The sequence below is a fragment of the Centropristis striata genome, chromosome 11, assembly GCF_030273125.1.
Source record: "Centropristis striata isolate RG_2023a ecotype Rhode Island chromosome 11, C.striata_1.0, whole genome shotgun sequence".
Taxonomy (NCBI): domain Eukaryota; kingdom Metazoa; phylum Chordata; class Actinopteri; order Perciformes; family Serranidae; genus Centropristis; species Centropristis striata.
The window spans coordinates 13977105-13993131 of record NC_081527.1 but is presented as its reverse complement, the minus strand read 5'-3'; the positions used below and the strand labels follow the sequence as shown (position 1 = coordinate 13993131).

At 39.2% G+C, this 16027-nt stretch overlaps 2 protein-coding genes across 2 annotated transcripts; one reads left to right on the top strand and one right to left on the bottom strand.

Annotated features, from left to right (window-relative positions):
- The first annotated feature begins 1337 nt into the window (after positions 1-1337).
- Positions 1338-3097, top strand: LOC131980827 (zinc finger BED domain-containing protein 4-like). Its single transcript, XM_059345132.1, has 2 exons — positions 1338-2026; positions 2300-3097. The coding sequence occupies exons 1-2, from the start codon at positions 1365-1367 to the stop codon at positions 2694-2696; spliced, it is 1059 nt and encodes a 352-aa protein (XP_059201115.1). The 5' UTR covers positions 1338-1364; the 3' UTR covers positions 2697-3097.
- A 550-nt stretch (positions 3098-3647) lies between these two features.
- Positions 3648-15473, bottom strand: sirt6 (sirtuin 6). Its single transcript, XM_059343788.1, has 8 exons — positions 15299-15473; positions 13997-14124; positions 11104-11286; positions 8104-8163; positions 6432-6527; positions 6261-6341; positions 4427-4550; positions 3648-4352 (listed from the first exon to the last, which is right to left on the bottom strand). The coding sequence occupies exons 1-8, from the start codon at positions 15362-15364 to the stop codon at positions 4035-4037; spliced, it is 1056 nt and encodes a 351-aa protein (XP_059199771.1). The 5' UTR covers positions 15365-15473; the 3' UTR covers positions 3648-4034.
- Between the last annotated feature and the right edge of the window lie 554 nt (positions 15474-16027).

Here is a 16027-nt window from a genome sequence, read left to right as displayed (position 1 = left end):
GTAGGTTTGATCATAATGTCCAACTATAATGAAGTGATGCTCAATGACACTGATATGAACATCTATACACTTTGCTCATTATAAAAGATGTTATTGAGGTCTCACGGCAAAAAAAAAAAAACCATCATGTGAAATGAACAAACACAAGCTGTCCCATTTACTTGTTCACATCACAATCTAGAACACGGCTGTTGGACATAAATGACAGACAGCATGTTCTACCAGGTTCCTGTTGTGTTTATTGCATATGTGTATTTGTATATAGATATTTTAAAAAAACAGCAAAAGTGACTTTTTCTATCAGAATACAATGCTTTTTTCCTGAGATAAAAACATTTTCCGAGAAACGTACAGTGTAATTATGGTCCATTTACAGCCCGCAGCAGCAGGTGCAAAATCAGGTAACTCATATCTCGCTGGAAGAATCTTCATCTATTTTTTTTTTTACAATTGCAGATGATGATTTTTGATAGGGATGCACCGATACCGATACTGGTATCGGGTATCGGGCCGATACCGTCCTAATATACTCGTACTCGTACTCGTTAAAATTAATCGATACCATGAACCGATACCAATTTATTGCATGCAATTGCTTTGCATGAAGAACGCGATCAGAGGGTGGCTTGTCATTTTTGTTGTATTTTTTTAGACAGGCGGCTAGGTGAGATGTCGAGCTAATTAGGGTGGTTAGGCGAGTGAGACCGGCTAAAGTAGGCTAAACAGCATGTCAGCGGTGTGGACTCACTTCAAAATATGCGACGATGACAGAAGTAAGGCAGAGTGCAAACTATGTACTACTAAGGTGTCCAGGGGAGGGAAGGAGAGTACGTCGTTCAATACGAGCAATTTGATAAAACACTTGAGGACACATCATAACCCTGAGTACACCGAGTTTGCTAAGGCTAATGCAAAACCACAGCAGCCAACTTTAACTCAGGTTTTGGAAAAGCGAGAAAAAATGTCAAGAGAAAATCCACGGGCAGTTAAAATAACAGAGGCTTTGACTCATTTTATTGCTCTGGATGACCAGCCACTGTCGGTTGTGGAAAACGTGGGATTTCGCCAACTTCTCAGCACACTGGAGCCGCGATACGAGATTCCCAGCCGCCCCTACATCACGGACGTTATGGTGCCAAAAGTTTTTGACGAGGTAAAAAAAACACGTGCGCAACCTGGTGAATGAAGTTTCGGCCTTAAGTTTCACTACGGACATTTGGACAAGCAGTGTGTGCCCGATGTCACTGCTCAGTTTAACGGCGCAGTGGATTGATGAGGAGTTTGTTCGTCACCAAGTCACACTACATGCAAAGTCGTTCCGGGGCTCGCACACCAGCCAAACCATCGCAGGTGCTTTCGATAGCATGCTCCAGACCTGGGACATACCGAAGACGTCTGTCCACGTAGTGCTCCGAGACAACGCACGAAATATGATAAAGGCCATGAGTGATGCTGAGCTGCCCAGCCTACCGTGTACTGCTCACACCCTACAGCTGGTGGTTCACGAGGGCATTCTGTCACAGAGGAGTGTTGCTGATGCGGTGGCAGTCGGCCGCAAAATAGTTGGGCATTTTAAACATTCTGCTCTGGCCAACTCCCGCCTCGAGGACATTCAGTTAGAGATCAACCAGCCTGCGAAGCGGCTCCAGCAAGACGTACAGACCCGCTGGAATAGCACCTTTTATATGATACAGTCATTGATTGAGCAGAAACGGCCTCTGGGAATATTCGTATCTGAACATGGACTCCCTGATACTCTCACGGCTCACCAGTGGATACTGCTGGAGAAGGTGCTATCTGTTTTGGGTCCGTTCAAGGAGTTAACTCGAAAAGTTAGCTCTTCAGATGCCATGGCCGCAGATGTCATTCCAGCAGTCACTGTGCTGCACAGATTTCTAACAAGGGAGACTAATGAGGACCATGGGATCAAAGCAATGAAGGGAACCTTGGCTGCAGCTGTCAGGAAGCGATTCGCTGATGTGGAGGAAAACCCACTCTACAGCATCGCAACGCTACTCGATCCCAGGTGAGTGTGTGCCGGTGTGTGTGACTGTGTGTGACTGTGACTGTAACTGTGTGACTGTGTGTGACTGTGTAACTGTGTAACTGTGTGACTGTGTGTGACTGTGTGTGACTGTGTAACTGTGTAACTGTGTGACTGTGTGTGACTGTGTGACTGTGTGACTGTGTAACTGTGTGACTGTGTGACTGTGTAACTGTGTGACTGTGTAACTGTGTGACTGCGATCAAATGGCAAGCATGCCTATTGTCAGCTACATTTTTTCTTTCTCTGTTTTAGGTATAAAAATCTGTTTTTCTCCAACACCACCATTGCTGCAAATGCCAAAGAGATGCTGAAACTTGAGCTGCTAAGGTTGCCTGGAGAAGCGGACAAGCAGGAGGATGATGACCTGAATGAACCACCTTCAAGAAAACCACGCAGTGACCAACCAACTAGTAGTCTAGACAGCATATTTGATGAAATTGCATCAGCATCAGTGGGCAGAGCTGCAGTAGGTTCTAATGTACAGTTAGACACATATCTTGGAGAGGCCGCAATTTCACGAGAAGACAAACCACTACAATACTGGATGGTTAATAAAGTGCGGTTCCCAACTCGGCGGCCAGATACCTTTCAGCACCTTGCACTAGTGTTGACAGTGAAAGGCTGTTCAGCTCAGTGTCACACATTGTGAGTGAAAGCAGAAACAGGCTCACAGCTGATCATGCAGAGATGATTCTTTTCATCAAAAAGAACCTGCCTCTCACTTTCCCAAAAAAAGCTTAGAGAGACCTCAGAGACCACACCATTGCATGCTGACTGAAGTTTGATATTTTGTTTAATTCGAATGTGGACACTCTGCAATAGGTTCATTAATGTTCTGTCAATCTGAAAGGTGGAGACAGTGCCAAATAGTTAAGTGATATTTTGTTTGATTAAAATGTGGAAACTCTGCAATAATTTCACAGAATATGTTTATTTTTCACTTGAAATTTTAGTTTTATAGTCATTTTTAATTTATTGATATTTTATTTTTATCTAATTCATCATCATTTGTTGTAACAAGCAGAGAAGAAAATAAAACCTGTCTTCCAATTCATTGCATTTTTTTTGTGGTAGAAGTATCAGCATCGGTACTCAGTATCGGCAAGTACTCAGATCCAAGTATCGGTATCGTATCGGTTTGAAAAAAATGGTATCGCTTCATCCCTAATTTTTGAGAACATGTATGATTCTTAGTGTTGCAAACTGGTGTCCTAGGTTGTCTTTAAAGGATAGATCTGTAGGGACAAGATCTGGAGCGAATGGTTATAAATAAAGCTTTTAATAATTTGCAGCAACCTTACACACCTTGTTAAAAGCTTTATATAACTGTGTTCCAGATCTCATCTCATTGTCTGTTAAAGGCCAGTTCTCCCAGGTAAGGTAAAGCTTGATAACATGTAAAGATCCCCCCTTACTGTGTTCTTACTACAACCCTGGTTGTAGTAAAAGTTGGGGTAGTGTCTAAAATGTCAACAAAACAGAATGTGACTATTTGCTAATCCTTTGTGGCAAATACTCATTTAAAACTGTACCAAGACAATATATTAAACGATCAGATGATACACTTTTGTTTCCCCATTATGCATTTTGAATTCTGAAACTGATTTATTAGTTTTTATTGATGTTTTGCATTGCATCTAAACGTTTTTGGACTCTTTGTTGTATCAAGTGCAGAACATTTACTACTGTAGTCTGTGTGTTGGTAAATGTGCTTTTCAGGCATGTTGTTTCACCAGAAATAAAAAAAAAAAAAACCTCTCAAAACTTAAACCTAATGTCGAGCCAGCCTTTTTACCCTGGAAACAATGACTCCACTGTAAGGGGAGTGTAAAAAATAAAGGGATTATCAAAACCACTACAGTACTAGAAGAGTCTTTGCTCCAGAGGGAGCAACATGAAGAACCTCCGTCCTCTGATGAAACCGCGCCCCCTCAGTTGTAAAGTTTATTTCTGGACGGGTTTGTGTTGCGAGAAGAAATACCTGAGGCTATTTCTCTTCCTTCACCTCTGATGGGGAGTCCGCTCTCTCCCTCTTTACCGAAACCGCCTCCTCCTTAACGCTCCCATCATCTGTTAGTGCTGCTGTGTCTCTTTTCCTCTCCCCCTTAATCGGCTTGTTTTTCACCTCTTTCTTTGCTTTAACTGCACATGGGGGTTTGACATCCGCAGCAGACTCATGCGTGGCTTTGGAGCTCTCGCAGACAGTCGGACCCTCCCACTTTGGGATGTCCAATCCCAGCAGCTCCATCAGCTGCTTCATGACCTCATCCACGTAACTATGGATACGCAGGTGCGCATGCTTGTCCTATAAAACAAATTATGACAATTAATTTCCGATTTCCTCAAATATGTGTCAAATGGTGCATAAATGAGACTCACGTGTTTTGTGGCCTGCAGGTTGACAACGACCAGTTTCCCTCCTTTGCGTTTGGTGATGAGTGGAAGGTCACCACTGGGTTTAATTTGCAGGGATGTGCCGAGCGTCAGCGCCAGGTCTGCTCGTCTGGGTGCAAACAGAAGAGAAATATGTCACACATGTTCTTCTAATTTGCCCGTTAGAAAAGAAGATTTATTGTTGTGCGTTGAGGGATTAGCTGAGTCTCAATGCTAGTGTGTGCTTCTTGTCTGTTGCCATTATATTTGAGTCACAGTGAATATTAGCTAGAGATATCTGAGAACCCAAAAGAACACTTAAAGCAGGCTAAAGGTATGTATGAAGGTACCGGATATATAAGTAGACATAGAAGCAGCCTTAAACATAAGTAACGAGGCATACCACAAAAACAAAACAAATACTTAAAGCTAATAAAATAAGGTAGCACATAAACATACAGACACATCTGCATAAAACAACAGTAAATATATCTAATTAGTATTGAAATAAGCTGGAATGCCTTAACTTTTTAAAAATGAGCCCATAGCGCTGAATGATGTCTACAACAACATCAAGCTCAAACCGGAGAAGGAAAATGAAGGGAAAAAAAATGAAAAACCCTGAATTTACAGATTCTCAGACTGAGACTATGTTTCTAATTCACTAAGCCTGACAGCACACGGGTTAAAAATACTTTTTCTTTTTCTTCTAAAAGAAGGAATATTTATTAATCCAGAGGGTTAGAAAAGTCTTTGAGGATTTGTTGTAAAATGACGTGACCGGTTTTTCAAAGATTGCTGGGTAATTCTTTTTTGAGAAAGGAAATTGAATGTTATGGTAATACATGAGGGGTCATAACTATTATCTGCTGCTTTTAATAGAGCGCATCTAGCAAACCCCTCTCCACGGCTTGCTGCGATACGACATAATGAATGAATGAGCATAAACAAAGCCGCTCCACAGCAGCAGGCTCCTATTCTGTAATGAGTGAGGGTAAAACGGAGAACGTAGACCTCTGCCAAGGCAAATGGTGCATTCACATGCTCCTAAAAGTAGTTCAGGAAGTAGATCTTTCCACTTTATTCATGAGCTTGTGGTGGTAGTGGTAATGTGTAACACTTGAAAAGAAGGTGTTTTTATGCCCAGAGTCATTGATTCCAGTTTTTGTGTGACAACAAAGAGAAAAGGAAACAGATCTTTCTGAGTTGGCATTCGTGTAAATTTTCCCAGTCAAAAACTTATTTTTGTGATTATACAGCACAAAATGCTGCATTCATGAGGGTTTTTCAAAAGTGAAAATGAATTTGCATATCTGCCCTGTGTTTTGGATCTGCTCTAAAATTTAATGAGTTCTTCCTTGGCCCATGCTACACCCTTCCACCAGTTTTAAAGAAAATTAGGCCAGTATTTTTTTTGTAATTTGCTGCTGACAAACCGACAAACACATGACCTTCTTGAAGGCAGTTATGAATCTATTATGAGGCACGGAGGTGAAGGTTACGGTAAAACGCAAACATCCAAATCATCCTGCTGTGCTGTGTTGTAGACGCACGATAAAAGCTTTTTGTAGCTGTAGGACTGAATAGAAACTTTGACACAGAGGAAGAAAATGGAAAGACTACAAAAGAGACTGTGAAGCATTTGATTGTCGGGACACTAACGGTGTGAAATCACACAGGAAGATAAAGCAGATAGATACAACACAGTATTTCATACTTTTCTTCTGCTGTGTGTTACTGGGTAATCAGGACAGATGCTGAATCAAAACTAAAATAGCAAACAGCATCATGAAATAAAGAAACAGTGGAACATAAACTGCTGCAATTTTCTCTGTCTCACCGGCTGGCATCTTCTGCTTTGTTCAGATCTGCGTCTGGAAGAGCATCCTCCCAGTCCAGTATGGTGCTTATCAGCTTTCCTCTGTTTTAGTAAAAGATTACACTGTCATACTAATAAATGGATGGTGCCACGTTATTTAAAAATACAGTGGGAAAAAAAAGCATGTGTTACCTGCAGGCTCTGAGTCCCCTGGATCGTACCACATCACAGTAACGTCCCGTTGGTTTCAGCCCCATCACACCAATCACCTTTTCTCTGACGTACTGCCTGGAAAAACAAAGACTCATACAGATCACGACTCTGTCCAGCCACTCCAGCTTTAGTTAAGTTAGAGGTAATAATAATAACTAATAATAACATAATAAATAATAACTTTATTTATACAGCACCTTCTAAAAACAACAGCTTACAAAGTGCTTTGACAGAGAGCAGTTAATCACAAGGAGAATGATGGCATAAGGCTAAAAACAATTCTTGCTTGTTACTGACTTTGCGCCCCTTATCTCCAAATAATGAAAAGCTTCTTAGAAGCCCCATACCAAGGTCAATTTATACACATGAATTCATACACAAAACCATAATATATAGAGTGTCAACTTTATTAGATAAAACAGAATAGTTTTAACTCCATAGCTTTCTTTGTGGCATGGTCTGAGTCCACTACAGCGAATTTGCAATGTTGCAGTGCTGTCCCTAAAAACTATCAATTTATTTAATCTCTTCATGTATTTATCACCAAATGCATGTATTTATTACCAGTCAATGTCCGCCACCTTTAAATTGTGCGTCAGAAGTGACGTAGTTAACGGTGGAGAGAAAAAGGCCTGAAGTACTGTCAGAAAGAGTTTTTTTCATTTCCATTTTGTCCTCTACTTAGAACTGAGGAACATGGAGTAGTGAATGATTAAAGGACACGGTTGTAGACTCAACGTGATGCTGGAAATGCTCTTTAGGGATATTTGGGACTCAATGGCATCATGCAGCTGCTGATAACATACATTTATGCTTCTGTTCTACTTCATCCCGAAGGTAATCTACTTGGATGAGATCAGAAAACCGTGCAGGTCACTGGAGCGAAATGTCACCGTCTCCTCCCCGGAATCCATTTGAGATAATGAGCGCTCTGTGAGAGGATGTATTATCTTGCTGAAAGTTTCCATTTGAAAAGGTGCTACAGCTGGTCAGCAACAAATGGGACCCACAGGTAGGGTGAAGGTGCCTCGTGTGTGCAGAGAAAACATTTGGCATACAATTTTTGCACAAATTACTGCACCAGCACCTGTCTGCATGATTCATGTACAGGTGCATCTCAATAAATTAGAATATGATGATGATGAAGTCCATTTCCAGTAGTTCAAGTGAAATAGCCCCAACCAAGTATTGAGTCATATAGATGGACATACTTTTCAGAGGCCAAAATTTCCATTTTCCTATTAAAAATACTTTTTAAAATTGGTCTTTTGTAATATTCAAATTTTTGGAGAATTTTCTGAATTTTAGGTCTTCATTAAATGTAAGCCATAATCATTATAATTAGAAGAAATTAAATAAATTAAGACATGAAATGCTTCATTCTGTGTGTAATGGATTAATATAATGTGTTATTTCCATTTTTTGAATTGAATTACTGACATAAATACAGTTTTCTAGGATATTCTAATTTATTGAGATGCACCTGTATACTGTGTTGAAGCCACATGATTTGTTTTACCAAGTAAAATGGCCTCAAAATGAGAAAAAAAAGAACTAGATTGAAAAAGATTTAATTGGCAGGTTTAAGATCAAAACGTGGGTGTTTGGACTGTGTGTGTGTGTGTGTGTGTGTGTGCGCGCGTGTACATACCTGCCACACTTCTCACACTCCTCCACAAACATGTTTCCATGGAGCTCTGATAACAAATCCCTGATGGAGCAAGAGGGAGAAAAGTCCACAAAGACAGAAAGATTACAAAGATGATATTCACTCAGATCCAGACTCCTTTGAGAAAAAACGTAATTTTACCCCGCAGAATAAAGTAGTTGCTGTTTGGATCTGTTCTGTAAAGTAAAATTACTGTTGTTGTCAATGGAGTCTGGTGGTTTTTAAGACAACATTAGTAACAACTCCAGTTCACCATCAGGAAAAGCCGTCTGCATGTCCCCAGTTTGGAGAAGCAGGAAGGAGAAACGACACAGAAACTAAGCAATGTGCTGCAGCAAAAACATACTTTAACCATCTAAAAATAAAGTATAAAAGTATAGTTTCACTGCCATCTACTGTAAATAATATAGATATATATGGATACGTTCCTCATACAGCCCCACTTAAAAAAGCCTGAAGTATTCCTTTAATGTCAAACTCCTCCACACAACTTTTTTGCAGTCCCTTTTTAATAAATATTCTGAAACTTCAGATTCATTTCTGCATTCCACCTGGCATCTCAGGTGATTGCCAGGTGGAAAGATTAGTTCCAACCAGTTTACTTTACCAGTGCGTCTGCTGCCTCATTGATTTCCTCAGAGAACTACCATTTCGCTGTCTGGCCTCATCTAAAATAACATGACTGATGGGGGGGTGGGGGGAGAAATGGCTTCCAGGAAAAGCAAGTCTTCCAACACGCATAAAGGCTGGGTTTAAGTTCTGAATGAGTAATTGGTTTCTTGGCCTTGGGTAAGTCCAATATGTTTGAATAATCCAGAGTCAGACCAAACGTTTTCCATGACACTGAACATTATTTGAAGTTTCTTGGGCGGTTTTTAAAGAGTCCCTTGTTTCTTTTACAGCTGCTATCACAAAGCAGCAGCTCCATATTTAAAAACAATGAGTCACAACCCAACATTTATAAAATTGGCGTAAAACAACAGTTATCTCATATAACTCACAATGCTTTATATATATTTGCGTTTGTATAAAAGAAATTAATTAAAAAAAACTAACAATAATGTAATTTCTCCTCAATAAATATTCACTGCACTTTGTGAGCTAGTTAACTTTTCCTCTAAATAAGTACCTCACGTCCACTTCTCAGTTATTCATTCCCTCTCCTCTCCCCTCACTCTGCTTCAAGTCCAAATCACTCTGCACATCGATGGAATCTAAAGTGATCTTAACTGTATGTACGGACATGGAGAATATTTGCATTGATGTTTGAACAGTTTGAGAAAATGAGGATATTGCTGCAGTTATAGTATTTGATAGGATGATAAATCATTAAAGCTGCACCAATAAATATTTTCATCCTAACTAACTGCATGTAAAGGGAAAGTGTGACAAACCTATATAGAATTACCCCGACTCAGCAGTTCCCCTCAACTCTTCGCTGTGCTTTAGTGTCTTCCGGATGATCATTTTGGATTCACGGCGCACAACCTCCAAGTGCACGAGTTGTTACACGTTTGCTGATGTTTTCAGAAACGGCAGAGACCGTGAAAGGTCATTTTTGGTTAGTAAATGTATTGTAATTTTAGGCATAGTTTTTCCTTCATATTTTCATAATATGGCAAAGGAAAATGCTGATATATTCCCTCAATCAACCTGCTTTTCCTTGTTTCAACAAAGTGAGATGAGTACCTTTTGGCTATGGACTGTCACAAGACCTGATGACATAAGCTTATGTTCCAGCAAACTGTGATGGACAAATTCTACATACCATATGATTAATAGATACATAGAAATGACTTGAAATAACCAGCAAATTAATCAATTGTGAAAAAAGTTGTTAGTTGCAGCCCTAAATTGTTGTATTTACATCTTATTTCACTGCCCTCATGTGGGAAAAAACAAACAGTTATTACTGCTTTAAGTGTTACTAGATGCCATGTGGCTTATCTGTCAGATAATGCACTGCTCCACTAAATTAGCTATGAATTCACAAAATGATTGCAAGGCTTCTGCAGCCGTTAAAGCCAAAAACAAACTGTGTAATTCTCAAAGCACATGCAAAGGGTAAATTGCACCCCTAACTACGCTGCCCAGCAAATTCTGTAGCATCTCTGTGCTCCGGTTCTACTTGCACACATTTAAATGAGGTAATATGCATACATTTGGTGAAAAATCGGCCCCTTTCTCTGCAAATGAGCCTTACTGCATTATAATTGTCTTCAGAGAGCTGGTGGTAAATTATGTGCATTTATAAGGACAAATATAAGGTTGACTGACACTGCCTTATTTTCAGTGACAGGACGTTCCTCTCAGCTCCCCATTTTTGAAAATACATGAAATACATAAGGTTAATAAACAAGTAGATTTCTGTCTCAGTCTGACTGTCGTGATGACCACAACTGATGGGCTCACATACGCTTACTGTGCGAAAGTAGACTGTGTGTGTGTTAGAGAGAGATGAACACAGAATATTAATTTGTTTTAGTTCCTGACCGATCGGCTGGCCTGACTCAGGAGATTTAAATAATAAATGGAGACCCGTGGTTGTGCATTGTGCTTCTCTCTCATCTCTGAAGACACACTTACTGTATCTTTGTGGTTAATGAGCCGAGTCAGATCTATAAAAAATAAATTAAATTAAAAAAAAACACAAACCGAGCTCAAGTATGTGTCCAATATGGAGTTAGTCAGGGCTGCACCGCTCACAGCCGACACTTTAACCTCTAGCTCATTATGCTCTGCCATTTGGGTTATTGCTATCATGTGAGGCAAAAAGGAGGCAAACTGCACTCAGCCTCAAAACTTTATTGGCGTGTTTGCACTGTGATATAACAATAAGCGCATTGTCGTTAGTGAATCGACAGGGCAGATAGCTTTTGCAAGTGATGCACAAATCATGGTGGCCTGGTCCGTTCTTTGTGAATTCGCCCCTTAGTGTAACCGCTTGACGCATGAACTTCAACCTAGGCAGGGCGGAGTTACCTGGGGAAGCCCGATCGTACATGCAGGCCATCCACGTTCTGGCTGATGAGATACTTGAGGTAGCCGGCCCTCTGCAGTCCCAAGAGGGCCATGTGAGTCAAGCTGGGACGGGCGTCTTCAAATGTGATGTCAAAGTGAGGACTCTCCCCTTTTTCTTCTAACGTCCACACACCCTTTGGACCCCTGAAAGAGAATATAGTGATGAAGTGATAACTCGCAGTAGTTATCATCAGGATTAGACAGGTTGTAATGAAGTGGGTGGACCGGAGGGATTACGTGTCTACAGCTGGTGCGTAGGCATGTATTCATGGTTGAGTATTAAGAATCTGACAGAAGAATCTGGAGTTCTGCAAATTTGTGTACAAAATTTGACAAATGCTGCATCTTTGAGGACACTGGAAATATCAAAGACCAAAAAAAACCCAACAACACTGAAAATGTTTTAATCAACCACTGATCCACTAGCACCAATTCCTTCCAAAATGATACAGAAGGTGTTTCACATCAAGCACCTGATTATTGTAGCAAAGCTGTAATCATGGCAGTTGATTGCTTGGGACTCGAGGAAGTGCAATGTCGAGTGTGAAGTTGTTTGAATGGGTATTTCTAAAGTGGGCTGCAAGCTGCAATAGAGGGCAGCAATCAACCCGTTCCAAATCGGCACATTTTAAACAGATGCTGCACTAGTAGGAGAAATTACATAAAAAAATTAAGTCTTTCAAGCATTACACTGATATTCAACAGTTTAATTTGACAGAAACGTTTTCATTGGGTACAGTGACAAGTTTTTTGGAATAGAATCTGTTGTCCAATCTGCTCAGTGTGATTCATGCTTTGTCCCAAGCCTTCTCAACATGCTGCTTTGATTACCCAGTCAGTTTTCGGTTGCTGAATAAGGGATGAACGCAGCGGTCCTGTCAGCCCTGTCGTGTCTACCACCCTGTCAGTTTACAAGTCACTTCGAGGATACACAACTTATCTTTATGCATCATATGTGAGGGATCGCATCCGGAGAATCCTCAAACGCAGTGGCCTCATCTTTCAATATGAATCATTGCCCGCTCAGCCAAGACCAGTTCAAAGACATACCAGCATTAACGTGAGGCGTGTGCGTCACTTATTACACGCTTATCACCATGAGAAAGATACTGCAGGACATGAAAGCTGCAGAAAATCTGTGAAGCCGGTATATTAACATGTTCTGGTGTCCTCAAAGATATCACTGTGAGGGGCTGAGTTTCCTGCTCTGTGTGTGTGCTTGGCAGCAGTGGGAATATAATTTGTATTTGTGGGTCTGATGTGTACATAGACACCTTCGGCTTTAATGATATTGCCATCCAAGGTCGACCCTTTCTGACTGACAGGCAGACCAATCAAATATTAATTAGTCAGGTCTCCACAACGAACATCTCCAGGTGTGCATATATGTTCTCAGTGGGAAATATCTGCCATTCACACCAGAATAAACTCAATTAATAAGAAAGTTCCCTTTCTTATGTGGCACAGCTCAGATATAAGTACAAAATACATGTTTGCACAGAATCAAAGAAAAATTTTGCACTACTGCAATGTACAAATTATCTATTTTAGTGTGTGGTATTGTTTTATAATCCTGATTCTAAAAAGGTTGGGATGCTGTGTTAAATGTAAATAAAAACAGAATACTGTGAATTGCTAATTATTTTTGACCTACCATCAATTAAATACACTAAAAATACAAGATATTAAATGTTCAAACTGATAAACTCTTCCTTTATGTGAAACATAAACATTCTGAGTTTAATGCATTCCGATTTCATTCATGTTTTTACACCATCCCAACTTTTTTTTGCAACGCGGGTTGTACAAAGAGCTATATCTGACAAATGATAAGTAATTACTGCCCTCATCTGCTCATACAGTGGTACTACGAGATAAAGAAAGAGGTTTAGCCAAGACGTCCACCTTATGTCTAACAGAAATGCAGAGGAAAAAAATAAATCTGTCAGATAATTGTAGTGATGTAAAAAGATACAGTATTTCCCTCTGAGATGTAGAGGGGGAGAAGTAGAAAGTGTCATGAAAAGAAAATACTTTAGTTAAGTAAAAGTACCTCAGAATTGTACATGTAGTTAATGTATTTAATTACATTCCACCACTAATGTAATCCATTTGACAACTCATTCAGTCACAAAGTGAGATCAAATGAGGATGTGGTTAAGATCAGGTACAAAGAAGTGTTAGGAGAAGCAGGTTAGTGATCAAAAACATCAGAATCCATCTTTCCAAGGCTGCCAAAAATAAAAAAAAATGGCAATAACAAGTTGGGATAACTTTTCTTCTAAGATTCTTCCAATTCCTGACCAACTGTTTTCTCCTTTGGCCTCAGCACTTACAAACAACAAGACTATCTGCAGAATGGCTATTATCATCTACAATTCTCTGTACCTGCCCTTTCAGAAACACTCCTGGAAATTGTTCATTTCATCAGATTGCTCTGTTGATTTGCTACCACAATGACAACCAAACAACTCTCAGATTTTAGATTCACACAAGGACTTTATCTTGAATTATTTGGACACACAACAATAAGCTGCACGGTTGGGATAAAACAAAAAGAATACTTTGATTCCTGCATTTATTTTGCATAGAGATGAACAAGAACACTTTGCATAGAGTTTGCATTGACTGACTATTACTGTAAAAAAAAAAAGTAATATAAATACAATGTGAAAGACTTGATTCACACTTAAACTATTGGTATCAGTTAGATTTTGGGACAGAATGTGTGAGGTCAGTGTTGCCTCCCTCATTGTGTTCATGAACATGAATCACAGTTGAGTAAGAAAAGCGGAGTACAGAGTGAAAAAGGGTGACAGAAGAAAAGAGCCGTAGTGACTTTGTAGTGCCTCACCTGAAGTCAGGGATGCCTGTTGAGGTGCTGATTCCTGCTCCAGAGTGGACAACCAAGTACTGACACTCTTTTACCCACTGAGCAAGGGTCTCCACGTTCACCTTCAGCTCCTCTGGACTGTCAAACATCTGTCACACAACAGGAAGAGTCAGGATCAAAAACAGCTGGCTGATAACGACAAAATCAAATATCACAATATCTTTTAGAAACAGTAGCTAAATATCAATATTATTTGGGGAGGACGAGAGGCTGAGAGGTATTTTATCTACATGGGGGTGAGTGATATGGTCTAGTGTGGGTATGATGGCCATGCAGGAAGACACACATCTTTTTACTGAACTGAAGCCAAAAAGATGAAACATTGAATCATATGGCAGTAATACTGCTTGCAAATTAAGAAAAAAACAAATTTTATCAAATGAATATCTTCTTTCAGTATTTTATTGAAAAACACAATAAAGACACAACAGGCATCGGTCAAATGAATATCTTGTCTTATGTTGCATTTCTAATTTAGTGTCATTGGCTGTAAGATAACTATTTAAATTTAAAGTGTAAATCCTATAGCAAAAGAAAAATGTCACCACTCTTAGGGATGACAAAGAAATCTGATTCAAAATATCCAGTACAAATGGGTCAGAAGCTTCTACAAGTTAAGAAGTTTATTTACTCAAGAGACTTTGGAAACGCTTTCAAAAACCTTGATTAAACAAGCATCTCTGCTAAAAAAAAGTTTGATTTAACTGAGTGTGAGGCTTGTGTTTCTATAATGTATTTTATAGTATTCTGAAATGGTCTATTTGGTATAATGTGCACCTTTACTTTTGGCACTATAAGTATATTTGATGCCAATACTTTTGGACATTTACTTAGGTTACATTTTATATGCAGGTCTTATTCATTTTCTACACTGTGGTATTAATACATTTACTTATGTACTTAAACGATAGGAGGACTTCTTCTACCACTGTACAACATAGCTTACACATTAGTAAAAGATGTAAAATTAACTCTGAATGGAGCCTTTCTTAACAAAGAAAGAATTAACGTTTCATCAGAGCTTTATGTTGTTAGCTAACTCATTAAGTTATATTTTTACGCAGTCAAAATGGAAAGGCAGAACTTTCACTAGACATTAAGTGTTTATATGCTGAAATAATGCTATATAATTGTATTATTATCATCATTATTTTCATTTCAACACTGAACATGAAGCACCCTCGGCTAACCTGCTAGCAGTTGAAGAGGCTAACTACCTAACGTTTGCCCACGGTAGCTGTTTTTTGTTTGTTTGTTTTTTACCTCGGGAAGTCCGCAAACACCTTTGTCTGCATACGGTGAGAGCCCGGCAGCATAATTCACAGACATGGCTGTTGTTGGTATCGTATCTTTATATTTTCTTATATTTGTTTAAACCGCTGTTCCTGTATCATAAAGCTCAATAAGCTCCCAGGCGGGTTTTTAACTGTGTTGTTTGGGTGACGTCTTCTCTGAGCGACGACGCTGTGTGCTGCATTCAAAAGTATAGGAAATTGTAAATCCTGATAGTCGTCTTCGTCCAGCCAAAAACTGATTATCTTATATACAGTCATGGAAAAAATGATTAGACCACCCTTGTTTTCTTCAATTTATTGTTAATTTTAATGCCTGGTACAATCTGATTGGACAAATATAATGATAACAACAGAAATAGTTCATAATAGTTTAATTTAAGAGCTGATATCTAGCCATTTTCCATGGCTTTCTAGATAATGATTTTGGTTATTATCAAGAAAACCATGGAAAATGGCTAGTTATCAGCTCTTGAATTAAACTATTATGAGCTGTTTTTGTTGTTATCATTATATTTGTCCAAACAACTGCACTTTTAGTTGTACCAGGCATTAAAATGAACAATACATTTAAGAAAAAGGGTGGTCAAATATTTTTTCCCATGACTGTTTATATAATTCTGACATAGCTGTAGACCATATACTGTAATAAAATATAAATATATCAGTGTGTATATATGTAAACAGCCTACGCTATATA

Coding starts and splice junctions, on each gene's coding strand:
- LOC131980827 (XM_059345132.1), top strand. CDS start 1,365: ATGCTCCAGACCTGGGACATACCGAAGACGTCTGTCCACGTAGTGCTC. Junction 2,027..2,299: donor GCAACGCTACTCGATCCCAG/GTGAGTGTGTGC, acceptor TCTCTGTTTTAG/GTATAAAAATCTGTTTTTCT.
- sirt6 (XM_059343788.1), bottom strand. CDS start 15,364: ATGTCTGTGAATTATGCTGCCGGGCTCTCACCGTATGCAGACAAAGGT. Junction 11,287..13,996: donor ACAGGCATCCCTGACTTCAG/GTGAGGCACTAC, acceptor ATTCTCTTTCAG/GGGTCCAAAGGGTGTGTGGA. Junction 6,528..8,103: donor GAGTGTGAGAAGTGTGGCAG/GTATGTACACGC, acceptor TTGTTTTTCCAG/GCAGTACGTCAGAGAAAAGG.